This window comes from Lagopus muta, chromosome 2, assembly GCF_023343835.1.
Source record: "Lagopus muta isolate bLagMut1 chromosome 2, bLagMut1 primary, whole genome shotgun sequence".
NCBI lineage: Eukaryota > Metazoa > Chordata > Aves > Galliformes > Phasianidae > Lagopus > Lagopus muta.
In genome coordinates this window covers 78214352-78240849 of record NC_064434.1, presented here as the reverse complement: position 1 = coordinate 78240849, position 26498 = coordinate 78214352, and the positions used below count along the sequence as shown (strand labels likewise).

Sequence of the window (26498 nt, the reverse complement as noted above, 5' to 3'; positions counted from 1 at the left end):
TCCACTCCTATGAGCCAGGATGGTTTCACACTGTTGGATGAGAGCTTTCTATGTTGCTTATAATGCTATTGTCTCTCCAGTCCCTTCCTATTTTCTTTTCTTGCTACTGTGGTAAGTCACAGTTGAGGGTGAAAGGTTGTGGTAGGCAGCACCCAGCTCAAGGTCACTGGCTGAAAAGAAAAGAGTGAGGCTGAACTGTGCAGGGCAGAGTGCAGAACCAAAAGCATCATTAGAAACTCCAGCCTGAATAATATGAGTGAGTTATAAAGGCTCCTCAGATAGAAAAAGCTCATTAACTACTTTGTATGTGGTTTTAACTTCGTTTTCTTCCCTCCTTTCTTTTTTTTTTTTTTTTTTTTTTTTTTTTTTTTTTTAAATCCAGATCTTCTCCTTCAGAATCATGAACAAATCAGGAAAATTCAAGAAGATGGATACTGAGTAGTCCTAAAAATCAAATCTGTGAAATCAGATGTTGTATGGGAACTGCTGAATCACAGCCTGAACCTCTGATTGATCACCTGAGATGAGCAATGAGTCAGCCACTAGAGCACAGGTGAAGGCAATTTACCCGTGCTGCTGGAAGGGATGGAGCCTGGCTCCACTTCTCCTAGACCCATTTAAAAGCTGACTACAGGGGGGAAGGATCTCTTCTGGAGATTCACTCCCCTGGAGTTTCATAGTGAGCCCAGGATGTGGGTAAGTATTTTATCTATTCTGTTTTGGTATGATAACTACATAGCTGAACTCTCTGGTATATTTCATAACTATAAACATCTGTACATTCATTGTTTATACAGATGTATGTCTCCTCCATTTCTCCAGCTCACAGGAACCTGTCCCTAAATCTCATCCCTTTAATCTTCTGGCAGTTAATTTATATCTAGTAGAAGTCCAGTGAAGAAAATTGTGGAGAAGCAGAACTACACTGCAATGAAGAAATACTTAAAATAGTGAGTAATTTTTTTAGAATTACTTTTAATCTTTCTGCTTTCTGGCTCAAAGCTTGGTCTTATTTAAGACAAACATAGCCTTCCCACTGACTTCAGTGCTGTCAAAAGTTCACTCTCAACATGCACCTCTTACTGCCTGGGGAACCTCAAAAAGGTTTTCCTAATTGTCATCGAAGAAAGTTATCGCCTCTTTTGTGCCTGCTGATGAGACTGTGAAATAGAGAAGAGAGAAACAAGCAGGACCAGGTTTGCAGGCATATTAGATACAAAATGATTCAGATTCCACTGAAATTAAACTGCTTGAAATTATGCTTGCGCTTCTGTACATAGTGCCATGCACATACCTGCACATTTGACTTATTAACTTCCCAACTCCTGCCCTTATCCCAGAGCAGGGCAGGCACGTGCTCTGTTGGGTGTGTAAGGTCATTTATTCCTAGTGCGTGGAATTGATGAATGAGGATGCTCATGGTGCCCCTTTGGTGTGGGCAGGCTTCTTAGGTAGGAGTAGCAAGGTAGGAGACTTCTGGGCTCACAGTTGAATTTGACTTAATGATGCTTTCCTTCAAGACCTGAATTAACCAGAAGATGCCTGCCATGTATTCTGGCTTTGAATTACTCAGCTGTAGGTACAGCCACATTTACATGTGTGAGAGTAGAACCAAGCTCAAGGCACTCAGAAATAGCAATAATATGAAATCTTCCAGCTCTCTTTTATCCAAACCCAATCCAGCTCCCTTTTATATAACCCTCAAAATAGTGTCATGCTCAGAAACTTGCAAATAGCTGAAAATATTCTCCCATCCTCAACTGAGCAATTACCCATTGAATGAGAAAACTCTTCTGTGTATTTGCATTGCAGCCTGTGGGCTAGAATGGAGGCAGGCTTCTGGATGAAGCTGTAGAGCTCTGAACGGCCACAATTCTGTTGTCAAAAACACAAGTGATATGCCAGGAATAACATCACATTTATGCCAGGCTTGGAACCACAGCCTGAGGTTTTCAGAAAAAACTAAAGTTGGCATTTCAGAGCTCTCAGCCCTAAGTTTAAATAGCAATTTAACTGTCTGTACTATGTATCTTACAAGTAAATCAAATTTTCCTTTAAGAGAGTAAGACAGGAGGATGCTACAGGAAAATCTGACTGTAGCAGCACAAACTTCTCAAGAGTTGCAAAATCCAGCATTTGTCAAGGCAGGTATTGCCACTTGCAGTTATTTGCTAGAAGGGATTCCCCAGAACTCTCAGTGATCAACATCTCTGACGTATCAGGCCTAGCATATATTTTTCAGTTTAAATACAGACTTGTATTCAACCACTGCATTTGCTGAGGCTTGAAAGGTTACTGAATCATTGCTGCCTTAAAATACACCACACTGCATGCCTTGTGGCACATACTTCCTTAGTGTACTTACTTGATGCTGCAGCTGCCACAGAGGAATATGCAGGGTGGACGCTGCTAGAACCTGAAAATAAGAGATTTTGATTTTCATCTGCTGAACCATTCAAAAAGACACCAATATGTATGAATAAAAATAAATGAAGAGAAGAAAAGATTAGGGAAAACCAGGTGTGTGAAAAAATTATACAGGAGGGATTCCTTCACATTGTTTTCATCCTTTAGATCCAAGAGCTATTAGAAAACCATGTATTACAACTTTCAGTTATTGGAAGTTATCACAGAGTTAAATCTAAACTGAATCTTAACCTATTTGCTGAACATTCAGTCCAGACATACGAATCAAAGAAACAGTTGACTACTATACCTGATAATCATGACAGTGTTTATAGATGGAAAAGTTCTTCCCATAAGAATCAGTATAGATGCTAAAGATAATGACTAGCCGTAATTGCTCTGCTTACTGAAGATGAGCACTTATATTGGGGAATCTAACCACACTGAGTTGATGTGGGACAAACACTTCCGTGTGTGTCTCAGAGATATACTACAACTCCAGCAGATGGGTGGGAATTAATTTCTTTATCCACTCATAATATGCCTATGTTGAATGGCTGTACCAATGATCTACTAAATAATGGTATATTCTACTGAGTGTCTTGTTCCTTTAGTTTTAGGAGAACTGTTAGTCAGGAGGAAAGCAATGAAAACATCTGTACTACTGACCTGTATCCCTGACCCTGTGCAATCCAGGTCGAGGCTTGGCTGCAGCTGAGTCTATTGTGATTCTTGTTGTTGCAGGTGTGGTTGCCTTTGGTGTTGTGCTGAAAGGATCTGTGGTTGTGGTCGTTGGGGTTGGTGTTGTGGCTGCCATTTGTGTGCTTGGCATTGGTTCCGGTGATGTCTGATACACCTTGTGGACCGTGTCCCCTGTAGGAACATTGATACGGTCACTCTGGTACATCCATTGTTTTGCTGTCATCTTTTCTCAGTATAATAGAACTCTTTGAAAATCCGTATAAATAGAAATCAACAGACATCTGGAATAAAAGATGGCAATTCTGAGTCATAGACCAGAATGAAGTAGGCATTGCCTACTACCACCGAAGTGTTACTGCCAGAAGGATGGGTTTCTGGGATTCAGGATAGGGTTGGAGCAGAAGCCAGGAGGGCTTTGTCTTAGAGTTGTGGTGAGAGCAGCACTCAGGGATGACCATTTCAGCTCGCTTTGACTCAGCTGACAGTTGCTACCGCTTTTGAAATGGTCTGTCATGAGAACAGAGACAATTCTAGTTGCAAAAATGTGCATCCTAAATAGTCTTATGCAAAATTTTTAGTGTGCTTCTAGTCCTTTCCAGTTAGTGTATTAGAAGAGTCTTCATCTTTTACCTATCACCTATCTATTAAAGTCACCCTCGAATATATTCCATGTTCATCTCATCCCTGCTCCTTTCCTCCCTGCCTGTGTCCTCAGGGATGGCCTGACAGATTGTGTTCACTGAAATGGAGTGGTGTGCCTTCATGCAGCCTTTTCATTGCAGCACAGTACAAGCTTGCATTTTACTGCTGGATGTTTCCCTTTTGGAAAGCATCACCATGAAACTGTCTGATAGATTAATTACCACCAAATGCCAGCCAGAGAAAAACTCAGATTTCTGTCAGTTTTAATGGGATGATGCTGAAAGCAAGCTCAGAAGAAAAACACAACAACTCAGCTGAAAAACCAGTGTGAATGGCTCTCTTTGGGCTGAGCGGTACCCTGCTCCATGCTGCTGCACTAAGAAAAGGAGGAGAAGAGGGTAAAGGGATATTTCCTGTGCAAGACAGTACTGCAGTAACAGGGAATGGGTACAGCAGTGGCTTCTGTAACTTTGGCTGCATGGAGCAAGGAACCTCTGAGCTTATGCTACAGCAGAAAGCCCAGGGACAATGAAACGAGATTAAAAATGTAATTGAATTTCTTTAGAAAAAGGCATGAAGATTCCCAACTCCTACCTTGTTCCGAGGCTTTCCCTGATGTATCAGGTGTGGCTGCACTCTTTGGAACTTTTAGGTCTTGCTCTGGCTTCTTAGGCTCTGAAGCAAAAGGAAACGCATTAAGAAACGCACTCTGGAATAAAATAGTTTTCCATTAAGAGGTTATCAGTCCCCAAGGGATGCATCCCACCTCCTAGCATTACGAAGTTTGGTTAGTCTAATCAGTGCTTCCTTGCTAAGAAAGAAAAAGTGATGGATGAATGCCTCTAGACAGCAGTCGCCACATGTTTTCGGTGCTTCATTTAGACATCTAACTGCCCAAAAGCTCCTGCCAATGTCAACAGAATTTCTGAAGTGAGCAATAAACACGGGGTTTTACCACTAATAAACCAATCCTCATAAGATTAATGTGAGGCAGGGTCCTGGTGTGTGTAAGCTGTCTGGTGAATACCAACCAGCATGTAGTATTTCAGTCACTAATTCACATTCAGATGTAGTTCTTTCTTGCTTGACGTTGTCAGATCTTCATGGGGCCAAATCCTGGGCTCACTTAGAAGGAAAGAGTGATTTTTTTACTCAGCTTAAATAATTTAATTCCTTTCATAAGTTTTTGATCAAGATTCTCACTAGGTGGTAGCTGATATTCAAGTGTACATGAAGTGTCTTCTTCATGGAAATGACATTTGTTTGTGCTTTTTTTCATAACTGTGTAAATTCCAGACTTTTCCTCAGGAATGTGAGGAAAAATATATATCTTTTGCTTCTCTATTGTGACTCTTTGGTATTTGCTGAGTTCAAATCTTCATGAGCTTATCCGCTGTGAAGAGTAATATAAGAATATGAGTATCTTTCCCATGTATTCAAATGCCTGTCAATGGGTGCATCCATCCAAGGTGGCATGGCTGTTGTTTGGAGTCCTGCTCTTCTCCTTTACATTATTCTTTGGTCCTTGGAAGGAAAGTACAGAGATCTTTCCTCGTTTTTAGACTCTCACATGCACAGTGGCATCTAAACATTGCAGTTGTTCAGCTTGAGTGTACATCACTCAAAGCCCAGCCTTTAGTTTACAATTGCTTTGCATTTACATTCCACTAGGTGTGGATTTGTACATATATCTTGATGTAGAATTACTGACACATTATTTAAGCTGAGTTCAATCTGACAGAATGGGAGGCAGGTGAGACAAGTTAAACAGAGTAACTCCTTACCACATGATCCTTATCTAAAGCTCCTGAGCACTGGCATCTGTGTTGTTAATATTATTATGTATTACTGTACTCTCCACATCAAGTGTCCCAAGAGATTACACAAGTAGCATTAAGAGAAAGCTAACACAGAAGACTTACTTCGGATAGAACAAGAACAACACCATACTCACAGATCTAAAGCAAAGGGGAAAATAGGTGGGAACAGGGACCTGTAAATCTGGATAAGACCGAAAAATAGAAATTGTCTGGGATAGTTCTGTATGCTTAACATAAAAAATATCAGAAGAAAACTGAATAAGATAGTAACATTGATGAACATAAGGGGTACATTATATTCAGAGTCTCAATTATTAAATTTTCTTTATTACACAATTGAGATGCTACAACAGATAGTTGTGCATAGATATAAGGGAAGGTTGATTGTAATTACTTGCCAGGCTTAACAGCTGTGCTCTTTGAGGAAGAGAATTCAAGAGTTGATGGATATGTCACACCTTTCCTTGGCTTGCCCTCTACAAAATAAATAAATAATCATTGCAAAATATCACACAAAACCCTCCCATCTAACATATGTGTTCAGGATCAGATCCCACTTTTTCACTGTCCGCATCATTTTCCTGAGGATTTCTCTCATCTGATGGAGAAATCTCAAAACAATTATACTAAAAATACCAATGCTGAAACCCAGCATAATAAGAAAAGATAGAAAGCATGTAAATACAGTCCTGGGAAGGATTTGTAGAGGTCACTCAGTTTATTTCTTTGCTCTCACGTGGTGTTAAGCGTGAAAGAATCAGTCCTGAAGAACATCTGCATAAACTGCGCTTAAACCCACAGCCTCCCTGGGTTGCCTTTTTCCAGCTCCCAAATATGTAGTTGAACTAGAAAGTGTATTTGATGTGGGATTCATTTCGTCAAGCACACACCATTCTTTTCAGACCTTGCTTTTGCAACATGCCATTTCTGGCAATGATCTTTTGCAGTAATAACAGTGAGAGAAGGCTTTTCTTGTGTGTGGGGACATATGGTAGCTATATTGAGGTCTAAAATGAGAGTCCTGTCTTAAAACAATGAGGTGTGTTTCCTATTTAAGCATTAAAACACAAATCTTTATAATGCCACACCAGATGCCATCTCTATTGGTACATGTAGCTGTGCAATTCCATTTCTGGGGACGGTTTTATATTCTCAATGCATATCTGGATCATTGAATGTAAGATGTTGCAGAGAAGTTCAGTGTGGGTAAGACTGCTCTGCTCTCTAGGAGCTGGAAAAAGCATAACTTTGCAAGCTTGGATGTGGCATAGATAAGGACTTCCACTCCCTGGTGACTCTCTACAAACTGATGTGATATGTCATGTATCTGTACTACCTTCGGTTAGACCTACCTCCACTTCCTGCAAAACCTGAATTTTGATGATTGCTTCTCTTATGCTCTCAGTGGTTCCTTTAGTAAACGTTCAGCTGTCATCCTGGCTATTTAGAGACCAACAACAGTCAACAGAACTCATCTGTACAGACTGAGTGCTGGAGCAGGCTGTCCCTCTCATGTCCCTTTGCATGTCTCTAGCCTCTTTGTTTTACTCCTCTCTGAAATTTCAGATGTCAATAAAGAAGTTACTTTGAGTTACTTTGAAGAAGTTACTTAGAGTTACTAATGGGGCAATTCTGTAAGGATCTATTTCATCTCTCATTTACATTGGTATAATTTGGGAGTAGCTCCACTGAAGTCAACACAGCTCCCTCAGAAGCCAAGCTGGCAACTGACGTGCATGGACAAGCTGCAAAGATCTTTTTCCTTTTTCTTGGGTTTCCCATAGAAGCTGGAGTAAGTTAAGGACAGCAGATCTTCACTTCCATTTTTTACAGAGGCAAAACTGGCCTCAGGAGCTAAGCGGGAGTAGGGAGTTCTTTTCAAAATTTGGCAGAAAGGTGAAAAAGATGTATGACTGCAGATGATGTCTAAATGCATTTCTTTATCCGCAGCAGTTCAAAATTGTCAGGTAAGTTATTGGCACACAGATGTGGCAATAGCATAATAATCTTATCTTATAGCTAATCTGATTTCTCATGAAAACTTAGACTTTCATTGTGCAAATAAGCTATCTGCCAAGGGGAAGCTGGCTACTGCTGGACTCTGTGGTTTGTGATAAACATCAGCTTGCATCCCATATAGGATATTGTCAAATGGTAGCTCTGAAGCCTGACCTGGATGTGGCCCTGATTTCTGGAGCTATGGTAATTTGTCTTTTCCACTGATATGTCATCTGGAAAAAGTTGAATCTAGGTCAGAGTTTGCTTAGCATACTTGAAAATGGGTTTACATGTGAGTTGAAAACCTCAGCTTCTGGCTGTTTGAAGTACAAGCCATAGGATGGTGGCCGCTCACCCTCTTGTGCCTGTTTGCAATTAGGAAACCCAGAGGTTTAGGGCTCTATTTTCTTAACCCACTCGCTTCAAACTCCCCCTAAACTGAATGGAGCCATTCAGCTGAATGCCAAGGCATTCAGTGCTTGAAAGTGAATACCAGTGCATTTGCATACCTCCTGGTGTGCTCGCTGCTTTAATCCCAGGGGGCAGACCTTGTTCCCCACTGCTCCTAAATCACGCCACCTCATTGCCTGGCTCTCCTAAGGATTCTTCTTGCATGTTCTTTTGTGTGGACGTTTATTCATAATGTAAACATCACATTCTCCATTATAATATCCTAACTGGAAATAAATTGTTGGCACAGCCTTCCTGAGAATTTAATCTTCTGAATTTATCTCTAAGATTACCATATTTTCTGCAGGTATAGTTAGCAAGAATTTCCTTCCTACTTGTACATGAAATGTGGTATCAAACATGCTATGTTATATTACATTTATGCTTGAAGCAGTTTGTAATGTAGTTCCACTGCATTAGAATAACAGTTCAACATGCTTGAAATTGAGGCATGAAAGACAAATCTCATCATGCCTACCTGTGTGCAGATTTTTCATCTTCTCTTTACCTATATTTCTAACTTTCTCTAGTATCATCTGTCATAGTGATTCATTAATTAAGAGTAAAGATATTTTACTACAAATCAAAAATCCCTGCAGTTTTATATGATGACACGTGAGCAGCTGCTGAGGTAAAAAGATCTTATTTCCTATTTATGTAGCAGGATTACAATGTGCTGTTTGTTGGAAAAAAAACAGCAGCAAGTACAAGTAGCAATTCAGCTATTCCAGGAAAGCCATACTCATCCAAAATAAATCCTTCTCATGGTGTGGTGTACCCATGGTAAAATGCTGTAAAAAGTGCATCCAAATATATTAATGCAAACTCCAGATGGCAGTTTAATTTGGTCAGCTTCTAAGATCTTATTAAATAAGGTCCACTAATTTTCACATGAAAACATTTATTTTTAGTGGCTGTTCCATTGCTTGAGCTGTTGATTTTTCCAGAAATGATGTAGTTAACTAATATCAGTTGGTCATACCTATCCCAAACCTTCAGAAGTGTAGACCAGCAAGAGACGGACCCTTGTCTGGATGAAGCAAGAAGCTGGATTTACAAATTGTATGTGAAGTAAACTAGACCCTGTATTAGCTTCACTGCAGAGTCTGAATGGCAGCACTGGAACAAGCCACTTCAGAAGACATGGACATAAACTCACACTGAGGGCCTTAGCTTGCTTGGCTGCAGTACTTTTCAGGGGAACAAATGCAAGGGAAGACCCACCCACCATTCCCAAGGCTTGGACTTTAAGCATCAAGAGCAGGAGCTGGGACGCCAACGGCAGTCAGTGCAGATCTGTCACTTGCAATGGGCAGTGCACAGCTCCGGTGGAGTGTATTTCTCTTTGCTGTCTCCATAAGAAGCCCAGAATAAAAACTAACCAAGGTGCTTCAGCACAGTACCTGAGACGAGGAAGGACTCCCTCCAGCGTGGCAATGACAACGACCGAACTCCGTTGGAGAAGCTCCCCCGGTACCCAGCATGGCCAGCCACCTTCTGAACAAGGATCTTCCCACCTGTGTTGTCTATTGCACCACTGCAAGGGGAAAACATAGTAGCTAAAGGTGGGAATTCTCCCCCAAGCCACAAAAACTGTTAAACAGTGCAAGAGGTAGGAGGTGCTTACTTCCATTTTTAAGCCAGGAATTACAGCAAAGCTACGAAGCTACCACTGAATCTGCTACTAAGAAAAAATTGTACTTCATCAACACAGAAGAGCAGTCAGCTGCACAGCACTGTCAGTCTCTGTTTTTTCTTGCCAGTGATGTACAAGGTCAGTGCTTAAGGCTGACTGAGTTGCACAGAAGGACAAGTTTCTGCCCTCCTTGCAATTCCTACAAGCATGACTGCATGATTGAAGACGTGGAGATGCACTCTGAGAGTTGGAGGGCCAGCCATGCAACAATAATAATTTATACTAATCAAAGACAAACCTTCCATTTTCCTGACTTGTTCTTTTTCAAAAACTAATGTTTTCTTTGTTTTTCAGTGTGCGTTATCCACAGAAAACTGAGCCTGGTTCTGACTTTAGCCCAGAGTAAGCTGAACAAAATGTTACTGGAAGCTGTGGAGGTGCGCTGTGTAAGTTAACCTAGCCAAACTCAGCTGGCAAATGGGGAACACTGAAATTCTCATTCCAATACAGGGAACTGGCATTTGGACTACAGCAGAATTTGCATTCTCTATCAGTATTATGTACCTTCTCACTGGGACAAGCTCTGCTTGCAGACCACACAATTTTCATTATGCATTAATATCCAAAGGAAGAATTTGTTGTGTGAAAGCCAGACCCTTGAAGGCCATCACCAGAGCACAAGGCTGAGCAGCGGCCACTGTAGCCAAAATATGGCAGTCCTGTGCCCAGTGGCACACAGGAGTGCATCCTCATAGTGAATTCACTACCATGCAGTCCTTCCCTGGGCAGTGGACCTCAACACAGGGAGGGCTCTGCTGTCCTGTCGCAAGCATCACCCCTTATAGCAGAGCTTTTGTCTTCTTACATGTTCTAGTGAGAATTCATGCCAGGCAGCTTGAATTAAGAAAGCTAAATGTTTTGCATTTTATATTAATTTAGAGACAGCTTTCCATGGCAATTAAAAGCTTTGCATTAAAACAGTTTTCCATCTCAGCAGGTCATATTGAAGTATGGCTGTTACAGGGCCACAGCAGTTCATGGGATGGGACTGTGAAAGGAAGGAGGGCAGAGAATTCCCACCGGTAAAGCAGCTGATGTCACCAAAGATTCATGAGCACTTACACTTTCTCAGTGCTGCTACAGTTCTCTTACACAAAATCAAGGGAAATTGTTTTTCAAACAAGGTACTAAGTCTCAAAGTCTTAACTATTCAAACTTACTCAAGTTCCCAGATATTTCTCAGAACTGGAAGCACTGTGATAACTCTTTGAATGAAGCCAAGATGTCAATCAGACTCTACAAGTTCTTCCTGTACTTGTATCTGAATGCATCTTGCCTTTGCATCCTGCCTGCAATGCGGTGTTTTAGTTGTGAAGTGATTCTCCATTAAAAATATCTGCATATTTTTTGCACGGCAAATTAAATTTGGCAAAATTAGTGCTATAAAATCTTTATTATGCGTCTCTTTGGCCAGTATTTCCTTCTGTGGCAGAAAGGCACATTACTCAGCCTTTGACATCAAAACCAGTTAAATTCAAATCCCCAGAATTAAAAGCAGTCCCACGAGTGTGTGAGCTGTACATATTCATTGCCAGTGATACGTCAGTCTTTTCTTCTGAAACCTTATTAGTAGCAGCAGTTCCATCCCACTTGAATGAGAATAGCTCAGTAATCTGAGATGTGCAAATCTCAAGACACTTTTACAGCTGAGGAACACTTTCAAACACAATTGATTTCAGTAGGAATAGAGTTGTCAGAATTGGATCCATAGTAACACACACAATCTTTCTCGTGTGCTTTCCACCAGAACAGCAGCCTGCAAACAGACCTACAAGGCACTGGGAACTTTGAAGGACCTGAAAAGCCATGAGTGATGATTCTCTCTGGGTGCCTGGCTCAGTTTAACCCACTCACCTGTGAATTGCAGCACTGCACACACTGGAAAATGAAGCATAAATGTCTGTGCCATAAACACGGTATTTTACATCTTGACATCCTGGAGGGCATTTTGCAATGAATTCTGGATTTATTATCTTCCCAGCCTTGACATCGCAGTCAATCTGAGGTATGTCTGTGAGAGCAAAATCTTGGTAAAGTCAGATTCAATGCTTTCATAGCTGAATGATCTTGTCATAAAAGAATGAATAACTGAATGAAAGGCATGCCCTCCTCTTATGCTCTTACACCAATGCTTTTATGATACAAGAAATGTCTGTGTCCTCTGCATCTACAATATAACACGTAACAAGCCTTGTGCCCAGGATTGTGGCTGTATGGATGGAATGATGAAGTCTGAGGATATTCACCGAATCAGAATTGCAGGGGTTAAAAGGGAACTCTGGAGATCAACTCCAACCCCTCTACAAAGCAGACTCCCTCCATCATTATTTCTGATCTTCAGTGTTTATTTCTTTAATGGAGATATGACTCTCTGATGGAGAGAGAAAGAAACCTGGGCTGTGGTTACCACTGAGGAAGGAAGCAGTAGGGGAAGAGGTGGCTGTGAGTAGAGACCAGGAAAAACCATGCACACAAGAGGCATGATGCTTCCCAAATCTTCCCCATGCTCTTGGAATTCTGTGCCATCTGTAATGGTAGGCTGCAGCCACATTCCATTATCTTCCCCTTTGTTTTAAAACTATTTTTTGGGTACAATTTACTTTGCACAGGGCATTAAATATAAGTCATCACCTCCCAGCATACTCGTATTTTGACTAAATAATGAAAACAGTCTGTAGAACTGAAAGTTATGCATCCTAATGCATAAGACATACACAACCTCTCTCATGCTAAATAACTACATATGCTTTATGTTACAGCAGATTCATTTCACATATTCAGATCTCTTTCAAAAGCCTTATGATGACCCTTGTATGGTGAGTGGGGACAAATGAAGACACATTTTAATACTGAAATACTCAGTGTCCCCTTCACTCACAGACCAGTATCACACATTAATTCAGTAGAATAACTTTTACTTAATGTATGTTTCCATTGACTCTGTAAAGAACTAGACTTACTAGACTCTGTAAAGAAGAGATACTAGATTACCACCTCAGACATTTTTATGCATCAGTCTTGCTTGCTGTAAAGCAGCCAAGCATGTTAATGGGATCACTTACATAGTTTAGCCTTCTTGGTCTTCTTTGTGGCTTCCTTAGCTGCATATGTACATGCAAGAAGTACCCCTAGAACAAAAAAACCACAGTTTCAGGAAAAAGGTGAACTGCCAGCATCAGTCACCACAAGCTCCTCTGCATGGGATTTCCCAAGTTTTAATCAACTGGTTGAAAAAATGAAATAGGAATATTTAATGACACATCTAAGTTTTTATTTGTTGGTCAACTTGTCCAATCAAAATGTCAGCATTCTAAAGGGGATTCAAGACCAACAGATTACATATTTTTCTGTGGAACTCATTGTCAAAAGATGCCATTGAGTCTAAATAATCCAGAAAACAACAAAAAAGCCAACTGTTTCCATGAGTGGTGCAATAATGGAATTGGTGTGATAGAGATACCAGCAGATCAACATCTCTGTGACTTAAGTAACTAGGAAGCTGGGGAGAGAAAAAGACTACTAGGAGAAGAAAAGAGGACACATTTATAAACATTTTGCATTGGAACCTTCTTGATAGGACAAAACTGTGTTCTTGTAAAACTTGGAGGAAAAGAAGATGCTCACAATACAAAATTAATTGCTGATTTTTCTTTGTAGTGAATCTTTAAGTTACAGATATTTTCAGCCCTGGTGATGCACCTGATGTAGACTGTGTCTAGCTAAGGTCAGGCACTTAGAAATCTCTTTGAGTAATTAGTATTACATATTTCTAAGCAAAAGTCAGGAAATCTGCGTGGCCCATTTCTGAAAAGCTGTGCCAAGGCTTACTACACCAGCAGCCACTGATCAGCCAGAACAGGGGAGTACAAGTCTACTAACTACTAATTGCATCACGTCAGCTGTACTTACCAAAGAAGGTTGCAATGACTGAGGCCTTCATAGTGACTGAAGCAAAGTCTGGATCAGTAAGGAGCACTGAAAAGGAAAACATGAGTACATCAGGTTGTAGACGATACTGGAATGGTAAGGGAAGAGGGAGCGTGCAGCATTCATCAACAGTCCTCATGTCCTGTGCCCCTTTCTCCTGGGCTGAGTTTGCTTTGCAGTGCAGCTGACATCCCCAGAGATGATGCTAGGGCTCTATAACAACCACGGATTCATTTTTTACTTCTGTCAGACTTTGACTTTTACCTCAGCAAAACTAAGGTTTCATTGGTTTCAAGGTTTATTTCTGAAGCCAGAATGTTTTGGTAGCTGAGGACACGATGGATATAGACATGCAGTTGTTCAAGTTAATTCACTAATTTTCTAGGGAGCGCTCACAAATTTGCACATTCAAGTGCATCCTGTAATATCACAAGTGAAAGAGGAACATAAGCCATCTCACTCTTAGAGCAAGTTGCATGAGGTATCTTGCAATCATGCCATTGATTGAGAGACAAATTATTGATTTCTTCCTTTACTGAGGATGTGTGTGTGCAAGCCTGAGATTAAGAAGACGTCAGCCCTTCTGAATGGCATTTTTCTCTGGGTCTGTTTATGTGGTTCCTGACTCCTGCCATCCCTGAAGATCTTGGCCAGCCTACAAGGATACAAACTAAGCACAGGTATCCTCCTCCTGAGCAGCTCCTTCCATGTTTCCACATCGTTCTGCCATTCTTCTTCTGATGACTCCCTGCTACAGAAGTATACCTGTCCAAACCACCTGTCTTCTAGAGATGTGGTGCAAGGGGCCACATGAATATGAAAGAAAACAATCCACATTGTAATTAACCTTACAAAAGCCAAAATGAGAAATTTTATGTTTAAGAAGAGTGTGCCTGTTATGGCTCCATAGCCATGACCAATTCCAGCAAAATCTCAGATGGCCAGCAAAACAGGGGAAGGAGCAACTTATCCTGTACCTGGCATTTTATTCTCTGAGCTATGCTGTCTCTGGTGTAAATTAGGTTTTACATACTTTTATTTTTCTAGCTCAGTGAAATTCCTGTATACATACAAAATGGGAAAAAAATGTTCTAATGCCCAGAGCCCTGTTCTTGTTTGATACGTCCATTTGGTGTGAACCCTTTCACTCCCAGCACTGAGATGCTAAGGTGCCTTTTGAGTTTGTGTCTCATTAGTGAACCAAAACAATGGATGATCTGGATGATATTTTGTAAGCCCTGATTCACTGGCGTCTTCCATGGCTTTTCTGTGACTCTTTTCATGATTTGTAATAATGCCAGCTTTGCTTAGCAGATTTCCATTAATTAGTTGCAGACAGCAAGTAACCATTTAGCATTAAATCTCCTTTGTCTGAGTACATTTCCTCATCTGTATCCTCCCAACTGCCATAACACACATTACTCCTCCACCAGGAAAGCAGTGTATATGCATTATATTAACACTGCTAAAATCCCAGTCAAATCAAGCACAGATCCAGCAAGAAGAGCATCTCCTTCAGTTTTTTCAAGTACGAGTACTATCCTAACCTTTTGAAATCAGATTTCTATTTGAAAAAATGTTGATTCTTTTTTTCACCATCACAAATATTTGAAAAAGCTTGAATGCCAGGGAAAAGACAGAATTAGCAAGCCATTCTTCCAGCACACAAAGTCAGACATTTACACTGACATTTTATTATATCAACTTGGCTTTTATAAAGCTTTTCAAGGGAGTTACTACATGAAAGAAGCTCTACAAATAGACAGATGTTTTTTTTATCGCTATAAGCTGTTGTTGTATGGAAAACTACACATTTGATGATGGACTTGGAGGTTTTAAGTAAGTCCTTGAAGCTTGGTGTAAGACAACGCTGTCCGTCACATGTGCAAACACAAATTCTTTCCTGCTGTCACATGCTTTGTCTCTGCAGGCGTAAGCAGTTTATTTCCTGTAATCTCCTGTGCTGCAGAAATTAATTTCTGTACTCTCTTTGTACCCAATAGTATGTGTTATTGTTCTCCTTCTCCAGGGGCTGTAATATAGCAGCAACACTGGCACTGTTAAAAAAATAGAAGTGGACTTTGTTTCAAAGCTATTCAAACCAGTAGCTTGGAGTTAATAGGGCTATCTTCAAGCACTGTGGGTTGAGTTAAATATGTGCTCCTTACAGGAAAATCAAGTGGGTTTGGTGTAGGTGTGAGTACACTGGTTCAGATAAACAAGAGCTGATCATCATCTTATAGAGCAAAGATTTTAGATTTTTAAAAATTCATTTATTTTTTAAATTATGTTTCACTCTTTCCTTGTTTCATGCTATCCCCTAGCTCACCAATATAATAGCTGTGTGGTTGGTGAAAACTAGGTAAATGGGCTAATACCCACAATTTTCTTTCCCCTCCTTTCTTCTCAGAGAGAAGTGACAAGGTGGTCTACAGTAGTCCTCCCCACTATGGGTCATCACACTCTCATAGCAGGGTGCTGTTTGCTGCTGTTCCTGCTTGGTGTTTATATCTTTTGCTTCAGAAAAGAGAGCAAGGGCTTGGACACTGCTCTGTTGCCTGAAGATGGGCTTGTTTCCCCCATACACGGAGATAGGTGTTGGCTCTGTTTCTCAAATAAATTCAGCTGATTGGCTTGTGGCTGTGTGTCTGGGATTCCAAGAGCTGTGAAGGTGCCAAAGGAGCCTTGCTGCAGCTTTGTGGCTGGGACATTCATATGGGAAGGAGGATGTAGGGTCCTGAGGCCTTCCCTCACCCAGAGGCTCTTCTTCTGCTCTGTTCCCAGGAAAACAAGCAGGCAAGCACCATGTCAGGCTCCTTTTCACTTGCTGTTTCTTTGATCCCTTATTTCTAGTATGGATGGTTGTGCATGGTCCTGCTTTATAGCAGCGAATGGGGAATATCCCAATCTTTCATGCTCTGGAGCCTGACGATGGGGATGAATTTGGTGACAGAAATGTGGGCTGAAACTGTCTGAGGTTGCAGACAGCCCTAAATACAGTTCTTCCTAATCAAGGGTCGTCACAACTTGGCTCTCATTATAGATGCTTTGATTGACTGCTGTGTCAGTGGTGCCTGATCTGCTCTATGAGGTCCCCATCTTAGAAGAGAGCTAGCAAGGCTGCTGGCACCCAGTACCCACTGGGTTGCTGAGTCAGATGTCCCAGTGCTAAGCTGCACTTTAAACACACAATCTCTTTTCTTTTTTTTCCTTTTTTTATTTCACAGCCACTTCAAGAAATGTTTATGTGCAGTTTTTCAAGAAGAATTTAGTATGAAACAACCCCAGTCAGGCAGGTATAATGAAAAGATGCTATACCCAGTAATTTACAGCTAAATAATAACACCCAAGGAGCCCTGTGCATTCATTTTATATTCATGCAAAGATCTGAAATTAAACTAAGGTTGAAGTAACAGCGATGAATGCTTTTTCTGCTTTCTGCAGAGCTCTTTCAGAATAAGGTAATTTATTTAAAACTATAGTGTGATTTAACTTGCCAGACCTTTCTCAGGACCTAAATAAAACTGTAGTGATTATACTTTCTCATCTGTCTCACAGAGGTAACCACCAATTACACTGGTCTGGCCTGTCCCTCCCAGCACAGGAAGAAATACATGTAGGATATATCACTCAGTCACAGAGAAAGCATAACTTGGAATATCCAGACAACTATTTCTGTGATGATCATTACGCTGTGCTTCCCTGTTTTCTGCTAAATCATCATATGTTACTTTTTTTCATTTGGATGCACAGCTTTCCTTGTTCATTGGGAATTGCTGTTACATGCAACCTGTGAATCCCTGTCCACACAAGTACCTTTGTTTGTGTCTCATGGCTCTTATGTCTCATGTATGTGTCCCCATTTCTCCTAGGCTTAAGCCCTTCTCCCTCTGTGCACTGGAACTTGCTCACTGTTTGAAGCAACCTCTTTCCCTTTCCTAATTTAATGACTCCTGCCTAACACCAGTCAGGGCCCAGACAGGTTCCTTGCACTTGCTGTGTTCCAAAGAAACTGAGAGCAAAGAGGTGACAGAAGGGGAATGGAAAAATCTGCATTCCAGTAGGACCTGAGGGCTGTGCTAGGTACAAAGCATAAGATTCATGGCTACATTTCCTTTGCTCTTTGTAAAACATAGTTTTCTATTTTCAGAACAATTCTAAAAAGTCAAAGGGACATTTTAAAGTGCAGTACATGGTTTCTCAGGTTGGAGGCACAGTTAAGAAAAACACAATATCTGTGCTATTGTGCTGCATGCAAATTAAGCATTACTGTAGTGTGTCAGAATTCCTCTGAAGGTATACATTTGGTCTAAGAGTAAAAAATTTGTGAAAACAGCACTGAAGAAACTGCGTATCACTATGGGGATGGCTTTTGAAATTTTTGTGGCATGTTCAGACGAAGTTTAACATCTTTTTGTGTGGTAAGAACTTAGAAGCAGAAGTTTAGAGAAACATTAGTATGTTTATGCTCTGCTTATTAAAGGTACATGTATCCCTTTGCTACAAAGGTGAGTTGTATGTCTAGGTTGAAAGCAAAACTGATCCTTAAACATGCTGATAAATTTATACATCATCTTACAGAAAAGTAGAATGGAAACTGTATTAGTTCAGTCAGTACAACTATCGCTGCCTCATGCCAAAGCAGTAATGGTAAAACTGAATTGATTGATGATGACTTGATCAAGGAAATCAAAATATCTCAGGAAATCAGCAAGCATCAGGAAAGCTGCAGAAAGCATTTTGGAAAGCTAAGCTGCTTCTGTACTGGCAACTGCCCCAGGCCACGTCCTGCAGGCATAGCTCATCCTTCCTGACCCCCCTTCCATAGGTATGGGATATAAAGGGGCCACTGGCATGCTCAGATGAGCTGCTGAAGTAGCCAGATGCAAAAGGATTGTTAGTGGATCTCCTGCAGGCTCATGTCCTCCAGATCTGGGCCACAAGCAGCTCCACAGGTCACTTGCTAGTTTGTGCTTTCTTATTCTCTTCTCAGAGGATGACAAAGATTAGTCTTAGTCTTTGAACTGAGTCTGCCCATACTTCACATGTTGCATGTTTTTCACCTGCTCTACAGAGAGATCTTAAGGCTTAAATGTCTGACCCTTCTCCTTCTCATGGGTTGGAGGTGAGTCCTGCTCCTCAAGAGCTCATGGTGCAAGGCTGCAGTACCAGTAGAGCCTTACTCCTTGCACTGCAGCAGGCTGACTTTCTCAGCAAGTGGTCGTTACCACTTTGGTTTTGCTACAGGCAGTCTCAGTTGTATTCACCTCTGTAGTGTCAGCATGCAGCCCACCTGCAGTCCAGCAGGTGCATTCAATCTGAGAACTATCACTGGACATGGACAGGGAGCCAGTGGAAAACTGGACTCCTCTGAGTGTTGTTTCCAATTTTAATGGCTCAAGAAGACATCTCGAGACTCCAGGCTGCTTTTGGGATGAAAGTGAGCTACAGGTTTGCATGGACACTAACATTATAAAAGAGGATGTTATGGGTAGTGATGGATCTCTGAAAAGAAAAAGGTGCTGCTGGCCACAGACTTGATGTCTGTATGGTAATTGTTGAGTCATGGCCTGAACCACTGATTAAGCACCTGGGGAAAGGACCCAGTTAGCCCTAGGAACACAGGTGAAAGCAATTCACCCATTTGACCAGAAGGGGTAGAGTCTGATTACATCTTTCTTAGACCTCATTTAAGGGCTGACTGCCACTGTGGAAGGGTATTTAGTTAGAGATCCCTCTTTTGTGGGGTTTTCTCTGTGAGCTTAGATCTTCAGAGATGGGTAAGCCCTTTTCTTTTGTATCACCTTTCTACTGTGCTAGTCCCTTTGTCATTACATTTCCTGTGTCTCCGTTCTTCCGTGTTGATCTTTCTGACTGTTGCAAGTACATGCAGGTAAAGCTGTGCAGCCTCATGGTATGCATGTTGGTAGCCCATGGCAGATGGTGGGCATAGGCTCTTTAGCATACTGGTCATGCAGACAGTGTGATATGGTTTTGCTTCTAAAACTGTATCCCCTAATGTCTGAGGTGCCTGAAGGCACCTTAAGAGGTTTTTTTTTTAAAAAAAAAAAAAAAAGTGCTGGCAGGGAGCAATGCCTTCATGGATACTGTGACAGTGGAGATGCAGCCAAAATTGTTGAGAAGTACTTCTCAGGACCAGGCTGCTATTGACTTACCAATTTTGCTAAATAGAAGTTGTTAAAACCTGCAGTTTCAACATAGAGATGAATCATGGGATTCTGTTTCTGAGAATCCAGGATCAAGAAGGAAAACTGTGCTTACTGCATGAACTAGGAACAATCTGACAATCACACAGCAGGAAGATATAGTTATGGTCAAAGCTGTTTGAAAACAGAAATACAAAGCCTGCATATCTCAATATTGCATAATAGATTTCTGCATTTAAGATATTTGTTCTGATCTTTGGCTTGAAGAAATTACCATGTGAACTTCTAGTTATCCCGACGTATGTATTTCTTTTGATGTACAAATTGCACCAATGAGAACAGAAGATGTAGACTATGGAAGCCTGAGATTTTATATCCAAAATAACCTTACATTTTGAGTGGCAGTTTGGTAGATGGACTGTTGCCAAAGCAGGGCGAGAAAAAACCTGTCTGACCTGGGCATACTTGAAGAAAAGAGCAGGTGTCTACATTCATTTCTAGTAGATTCATAGGTGCGTATTTGATACCTATATTTGACAATGCAAGTGGTTCTTGAAAGGTCAAATATTCCAAATTATTCCAGTGTAATTACTCCAAACTCTATAACTGTTTCCTTCCCTCATTTGGACACTCTTCTCCTTCTCCCTGTTTATTCTCCTGTCCAGGCACCCTGTCTTCCTACTCTTAACATCCAAGTACTTCTTCCACCAAGTCCAGGAGAATGAAATGCTTGTGTGCTGCAGTTGCATTGTTAGAGTGGTGAGCAAGGTAGGCTTCCATTGTCCTCAGTTGGCAGCAATGCTTACTGCCACCAGAGTCATGGAGCCATACCTTTGCATCATTCAGATTCTCCAGAGGCGACTAAGGGTAGGGCACACAGCACTGCTGCCAGCTTTCTTCTGTCTCACTCTTTTTCTAGGAGCTCCACAGTAAGCTATATGTTTGGTGCAAATAGAAAGAATGGAGCCTTCTGAACCCTTAAAGGAAGCTGGCAGAGAGATCAAGAAGTGCAGATGTGGTTGCATTCAAACTTCCCTGTAAACAAGTGATCTTGGGGAGGTAAAAATTTCCACAGTTTTATGTACAAGCCTGGAGGCAATGGGAATCCCCAGTCCATCCTGGTGGGGACATTAAAGGATTGCAAGAAGCTACACAAAGATCATTCAGAATTTTTCCAGAAAATCTGGCTCAAACTGTTATTTGGCAATTTAGTTTTTTCATAAGGAACCAGCTGCCAACTGAGAAACTGTTGGCTTCCGTGTTACATGCATTACATTTACAAAGCTATTTTATAAGGTGGCAGGCCAAAATACAGTTTGCAAATATTGTTGGCATCTTTAGAGCTTTTTCAAATATCTGTATCTGTAGGATGTCCTGTAGAACAAGATACATTTTGGACGTACCAATGAATTTTTAACACATCTTCAGCTCTGGAGATGAAGCAGAGGTAGGATCAGCTTAACAGTTACCAGAAAGCAAGTCAGTCATGACAGTAAGACTTGGCAATAACTTAATAACTGTTTAAGCAATTTGAACATAGTAAATGTGGTTATGAATGCTCTTCTGAATCCAGCTATATATTTGGATGCTTTTCTTCAAAAGCAAAGTGGCAATGCAGACTGTATTATAATTCTAACTAAAATGCGTTTCCAACTTAAAATGCAGGTTCCCACTCACTGGGAAATATTCATTCTGTCCAGCACTTTCTGGCTCTTTCCAGGGCTCATCTGCTGAAAAAAAATGGTGCAGTCATGTCCCACTGTGACGGAGAGCAGAGGTGCCAGCTCAGAGGAAGGTGGCAAAAAGATGAGGGTGAGAGGGCTGTGGAGAGAGGGAATGATGGCTCTACTTCTCTGCTGGCAAAGAATGCTGCAGAGGATGTGGGAGCAGCCCTCAAACACCACAAATACTGCAGCTGCTCCAGGGCACAGAGCTTGGAGCTAAATGTTTGCAGGGATCTGAGCCAGAACTCAGGTACTGAACGACAAATGCTGTGCTGTCCTGACTACCCACTTCTGATTCATCTCACTGTCTGCAAGAGTCAGACATATCCATGCAGGCTGCAATCACTGCTGGTGATTATGGCTATCCCCATAGATGCCTTCGGAGCCTACACTACATCTGAACCTACCCCAGCATTTCTGTGGGCCACTGTGGGTACTGGAGAAAAATCTCATCCGTCATACACAGTCTAGTGTTACCTGCAACAAACCCCTTCAGTCCTCCCTTTTTGCAGCACTTTGTTCTGCAGGGCGTTTCAGGGAGTCAGTTTCATTGCTCCCTCCCATAGCACTTGCAGCCACACGTGCAGCCCCTGTGGGCTGGGAGCTAAAAAAGTTCACCCGTGTGATGCAGGCGGTCATGAGCCAGACAGGGTTTAATTTACTGATGTAGATACAGCCTAAACAGCTACAGCTTTTCTGGTCGCTTCTGCACCACTTGTGCTGCTTCTGTAGCATTCATGCAAGTTTTCCAAGTGTGAAGTGTGCATTAAATAAACGAACTAGGGTGCAAAAGAATGACATCTGCTCTGAGACTGTTAGAGAGGCTCTTTTACAAGCAAATGAACCACCAATTTGTAGTAAGACATTGTTTTCTAAACACAGAATAAAAACTGTTATCTTGCTTGGCTGGTCATTAGAAGAGAGATAATTATAGTCTCAGTGTGACAATCGGCTCCAAACAGTGGTTGTATTGTTGCAGTCCCCAGCTGAATCCCAGCACAGGCACCCAAGGCCAGCAGCACTGGGAACAACAGGGCTCCTTGTGCATGAGCGAGTTCAAAAAAGTGACTGAAGTGCTTAAGAAGGTGCTAAGCACTTATCTCTCCCTATGACTGGCCTTAAAGACCATTATTTAAAGGTGGGCAAGATGAAAAAGACAACCTCAAACTTTAGTTCTGCATTGATTTCTGTTTTGTTCTGTATTTCTACTTTCTAATGCAAATCAATGAGCCCTGTATGATGGGACAGGCTTTCAGAAAGAAGGGAATGCTCAATGATCAGTGTTCAGTTTCCGAATTCTTGAATGGTGGACCCAGAGCTTCAAGAGGCCACAATGTCTCTCAAGGCTTTCAGGAAACTCTGAAAACTTGCCCACTTGCCCACATAACACCTTACTGCTATGGGACAACCTGAGCCTCACTGATCTGGCACCTGCCCATCTTTCTGTATAGAGATTTCATGAGTGTATGCTAGAGCATTTTCTCTGTATTTAGCCTCAAGGCACTGGAGGAGGAGTACAGCCATAGCTGTTGGGTTAGCATGTTGAGCTACTGGGCACTATTTTCTTTCTAGAGCTGTTTTTGAAGCTCTGAGGTGAAAAGGAAAAATATAAAAATTTTCCAATGGACCACTTGCAATCAAGTCTTTGCCACTGCTATATAAAATATAAAAGTTTATACATATAGTTTATACATAAAGTTTGTTTTTTAGAGTGTTTTCTAAAAAGCAATGGCCAGAAATAATAATTCAGTTATTTCACCTTAAGTAATTAGTTTTTCCCATCATCTGTGCTTGTGCTGTCTCAACCAGTCCTCTTTTAGAAGTACTCATTTTAATCAATTTGACACAAGGGAACATAAAAATTAATTTCCTACTACTTTTGTGAAAGTAAGTAGCTGGGTGAAGGAGTGAATCCCTTATTAGTACTCCCACTAAAGGAAAGATTTCACTAGGATCCTGTTATTAGGCATTAGAGAACCAACATCTAGACTCTTTCTTGGATCCCATGTATGAGGAAACCTGGCAGTGTTGCTTATAAAACCACTTGGTTCAACAAGCAGTAGCAAGACTGCTGCAAGAACGCTGCCAGGGAAGAAACTGTCTTACAGAAAATAGTGAGTGTGTGAAGAACTTCCTGCCTCAGGCAGAGGCACAATGCAATATTCAATTCCATCGGTAAGACAGTTTTATTAAATATTTTGTTTATCTTGAATAACAGAAACACAGGAAGTCTTTTTTTGTCAGCCCAGCAACTTAAAACACTTGAAAAATATGGAAGCACAGTAAGTTGGTCTACAGTAAGATACCAATTAAATATTCAGAAAGTAATGTGCATGTGCAATGCAGTTACTTTTCCTTGAGCTCTGTTTGTGTTTCCTAAAGAGATCAGCCTTACAGTCATCACTTTAATTCAGGTGATGATCTGACTAAAGACTGAAGGACGTGGTACTACAGATACAGAAAAAGATAGCCAGCCTTTGTCCATAATAAAATGCAAGGTGTTTTTAACTTTAGCAATCATTCAGCAAAACACATCATAAACATACATAGCTGTTCTCAAATAGATTTTGTAAGTCATCTAAACTGTACTAAATTTTTTCTTTGCATTTTTTTTTCTTTTCTTGTTTTTGGTCTTCTGTTTAAATTCTGGAGATGTATGATAAGAGGGATCTGCCTCTTCAACCTGTAGCTCCTGTTTTGCTCTGAATATAGCATAGTTCACGTAAACTCTAGGAACAAAATGTTGAGTAGGGATGAAAGTTTGCTTGGGGCATCTGGTTCATGTTTGTACTAGTCTGACAGAAATCACATTTTGAAGAGACTTATCAGGACTCTAATCTCTCTGTAGAGAGCTGAATGTCTACGGCAGGCTTGACAGTGCTATTCATTTTTGGATCCACAGAAGCAAAATAAGCACTCTGCACAAAAGGATACATAAAGTCTAGGCTACTGTACTGCTTATATGTCTGAATCTATCCAACTAACAAGGGAATTCACACTGTATAAGTACACAACACTGGAATAACATAGTTTTCCACTTGGTGTCTTGGAGATCAGTGTATCCAGAGACTTGTAGTGCTAATTAATACTACACACACCTTCCTATTGATCAAAGAGGCAAAGAAGAAGTCTTGAAATCAAAGCCACTTTAAACATAAGGAACAGGTCACATTGCCTATTGCACGCTATTTGAGCAACAGCCATATATGTGCCTATTGGTGTGTGACTAATATATACTATGCTTTATGAAGCAGTTAAGCCCTTGCTATTCAGGCAGTGAGTATATGTGTCCACTTTAACAGCAGGGGTTTAATGCTTTTATAAATGCTTAATGAAATAAAGTACAGTTTCATTTTACATCTTCATCTTCCTGGGTCTTTGATCTTATGCACGCAGCTGGAAGGTTAAACAAAAAATTATATCCCTACAGTTTCTTAGCAGTGAAAATATTTAATTATCATCAAGACACACACACACACAAAAAACCCAATTCCCTCTGTCCCCAGAAAACAAATATAGCAGAGAAATGACATCAGAATTACCTTGTTAGAGGTGTGCAACTTTTTATTCCTTTTCTCCACACAGTATGAAAGTGCTTTTTTTTCCCAGTTTTTCTGTACCACAAACTCCAGCCAACATTATTCTAAAGAATCAGAGGCAGGCGGCGAAGGGAGGCCTGGACACCTTTTCTCTTTCAAAGAGGAGCTAATCAAACATTCCCATCGAGCTCCCAGCTCTGTGAAAGGCACGTTGCCCTCCCTCTCTCCTCCCTCTGCTCCTCTCTCCCTCTGTCTCTCCCTCTCCCTCCCGCACACACAGACCTACAGAGCTCCTTACAGTGATTTAGCAGCTGAATTAGGCGGTCCTATTTTAAATATATGTTCCCTCCCACATGTTTTTGGTAGGGATTTCTATGCTCCTTTTGCATCAGCCTGTCAGATGTGTCAGGTTTTTCTCTTTTGGAAAGAGAAGCTTTATTTGCCTGATGTTCTGGTTCAACTTTTTTTTGTTTCCCCATGCAGTTCAGCACTGTGTTAAGACTATATCTAGTAGCCTGGAGTAAATTCAACAGCTCTAGAGATCATTAAGTACCAGATTGCTTAGGTGAGAGTCAGATTTAGAGAGATAAATAGCTTCTGAAGAGACGGACTGTGATGCCTTTACTCATGTTTATAGCTTCTTACATAAACAGCTACCCTGGAGTTGGAGGATTACTAACAACAGCAAATCTGTGAGTCTGACCACAGAGAAGCAGAAGTACGAAATAAGCATTAGCATGGACTCTTTTCTGGTCTGACTGGATGCAGAAGTTTAACAAAAAGTTGTCAGAGATTTCTAAACCAGTGCTCATTTAGTATGGCCTGGCCAAATGAGATGATGCACAAGTGACTATTTTTCTGAAGTATCTGTACACATAACTCCTAAATTTCTGAGGTGACTTTAAGAGAAAAATTTTATTGAGACTTTCAAGATCACAGTATTCAGAGTGTTACCATAGAAAGCAGTATCTTACCCTAGGATGCTGGAATGCAAAGTGTAATTTGCAATTCCAGCTAAGTATTCAGATATTTGTAGGTAACCCATATGAGTGAACATAAACAGTTTTATCTAGGATCATTATTAGTGAAAATTCATGTACAAAAATCTAGAATAAATATAGGAGATGGAGCTCAAAAGACACATTGAAGAGATATGTAGTTTTTGGCTACTTCTGATGTAACGGTTCTGTAATTTGTTTGGTGATTTGGCTTCAGTGAAAGTGATTAACATTTGTTTGTGATTCTTCTGTCCAGTACTTATGGAAACTGTAAGATAGCTCAGCATACCAATGAACAGTACAGCAACAGAGGTTTATCTAGAAGTTCCAACTGTTTTCCTAACTTATAATCATGCATAATCATTTGATTCTTTCGATTATGCTCTCAAAATAGAAATTTAGGCTTGCTATAGTAATTCTTTGTGAGGC

At 40.9% G+C, this 26498-nt stretch overlaps 1 protein-coding gene and 1 long non-coding RNA gene across 6 annotated transcripts in view; one reads left to right on the top strand and one right to left on the bottom strand.

The window, feature by feature from the left end:
• VIT (vitrin) overlaps positions 1 to 25302 on the bottom strand; it is a 57862-nt gene extending 32560 nt beyond the window's left edge. For 3 of the 4 annotated variants that reach the window (XR_007374837.1, XM_048934970.1, XM_048934971.1), the window contains exons 1-8: positions 13624 to 15508; positions 12777 to 12842; positions 11569 to 11725; positions 9422 to 9555; positions 5969 to 6046; positions 4345 to 4425; positions 3076 to 3279; positions 2366 to 2416 (exon numbers count right to left, since the gene is read on the bottom strand). Coding sequence is in view for 3 of the 4 variants with exons in the window: in XM_048934970.1 (XP_048790927.1) it covers positions 2366 to 2416; positions 3076 to 3279; positions 4345 to 4425; positions 5969 to 6046; positions 9422 to 9555; positions 11569 to 11725; positions 12777 to 12842; positions 13624 to 13780 (928 nt within the window). In the remaining variant the exon portion in view is untranslated. Of the gene's footprint in view, positions 1 to 2365; positions 2417 to 3075; positions 3280 to 4344; positions 4426 to 5968; positions 6047 to 9421; positions 9556 to 11568; positions 11726 to 12776; positions 12843 to 13623; positions 15509 to 25074 lie in introns of those variants that run through there. The other variant, XM_048934972.1, reaches the window with a different exon arrangement.
• Positions 592 to 12783, top strand: LOC125688686 (uncharacterized). 2 transcript variants are annotated; one of them, XR_007374839.1, is made up of 5 exons: positions 592 to 696; positions 823 to 950; positions 10009 to 10100; positions 10649 to 10838; positions 11462 to 12783. It is a non-coding gene; the product is annotated as an uncharacterized LOC125688686 (long non-coding RNA). The 2 variants fall into 2 exon arrangements; XR_007374838.1 differs by having other exon boundaries at positions 609 to 696; positions 870 to 950.
• Positions 25303 to 26498: the final 1196 nt, after the last annotated feature.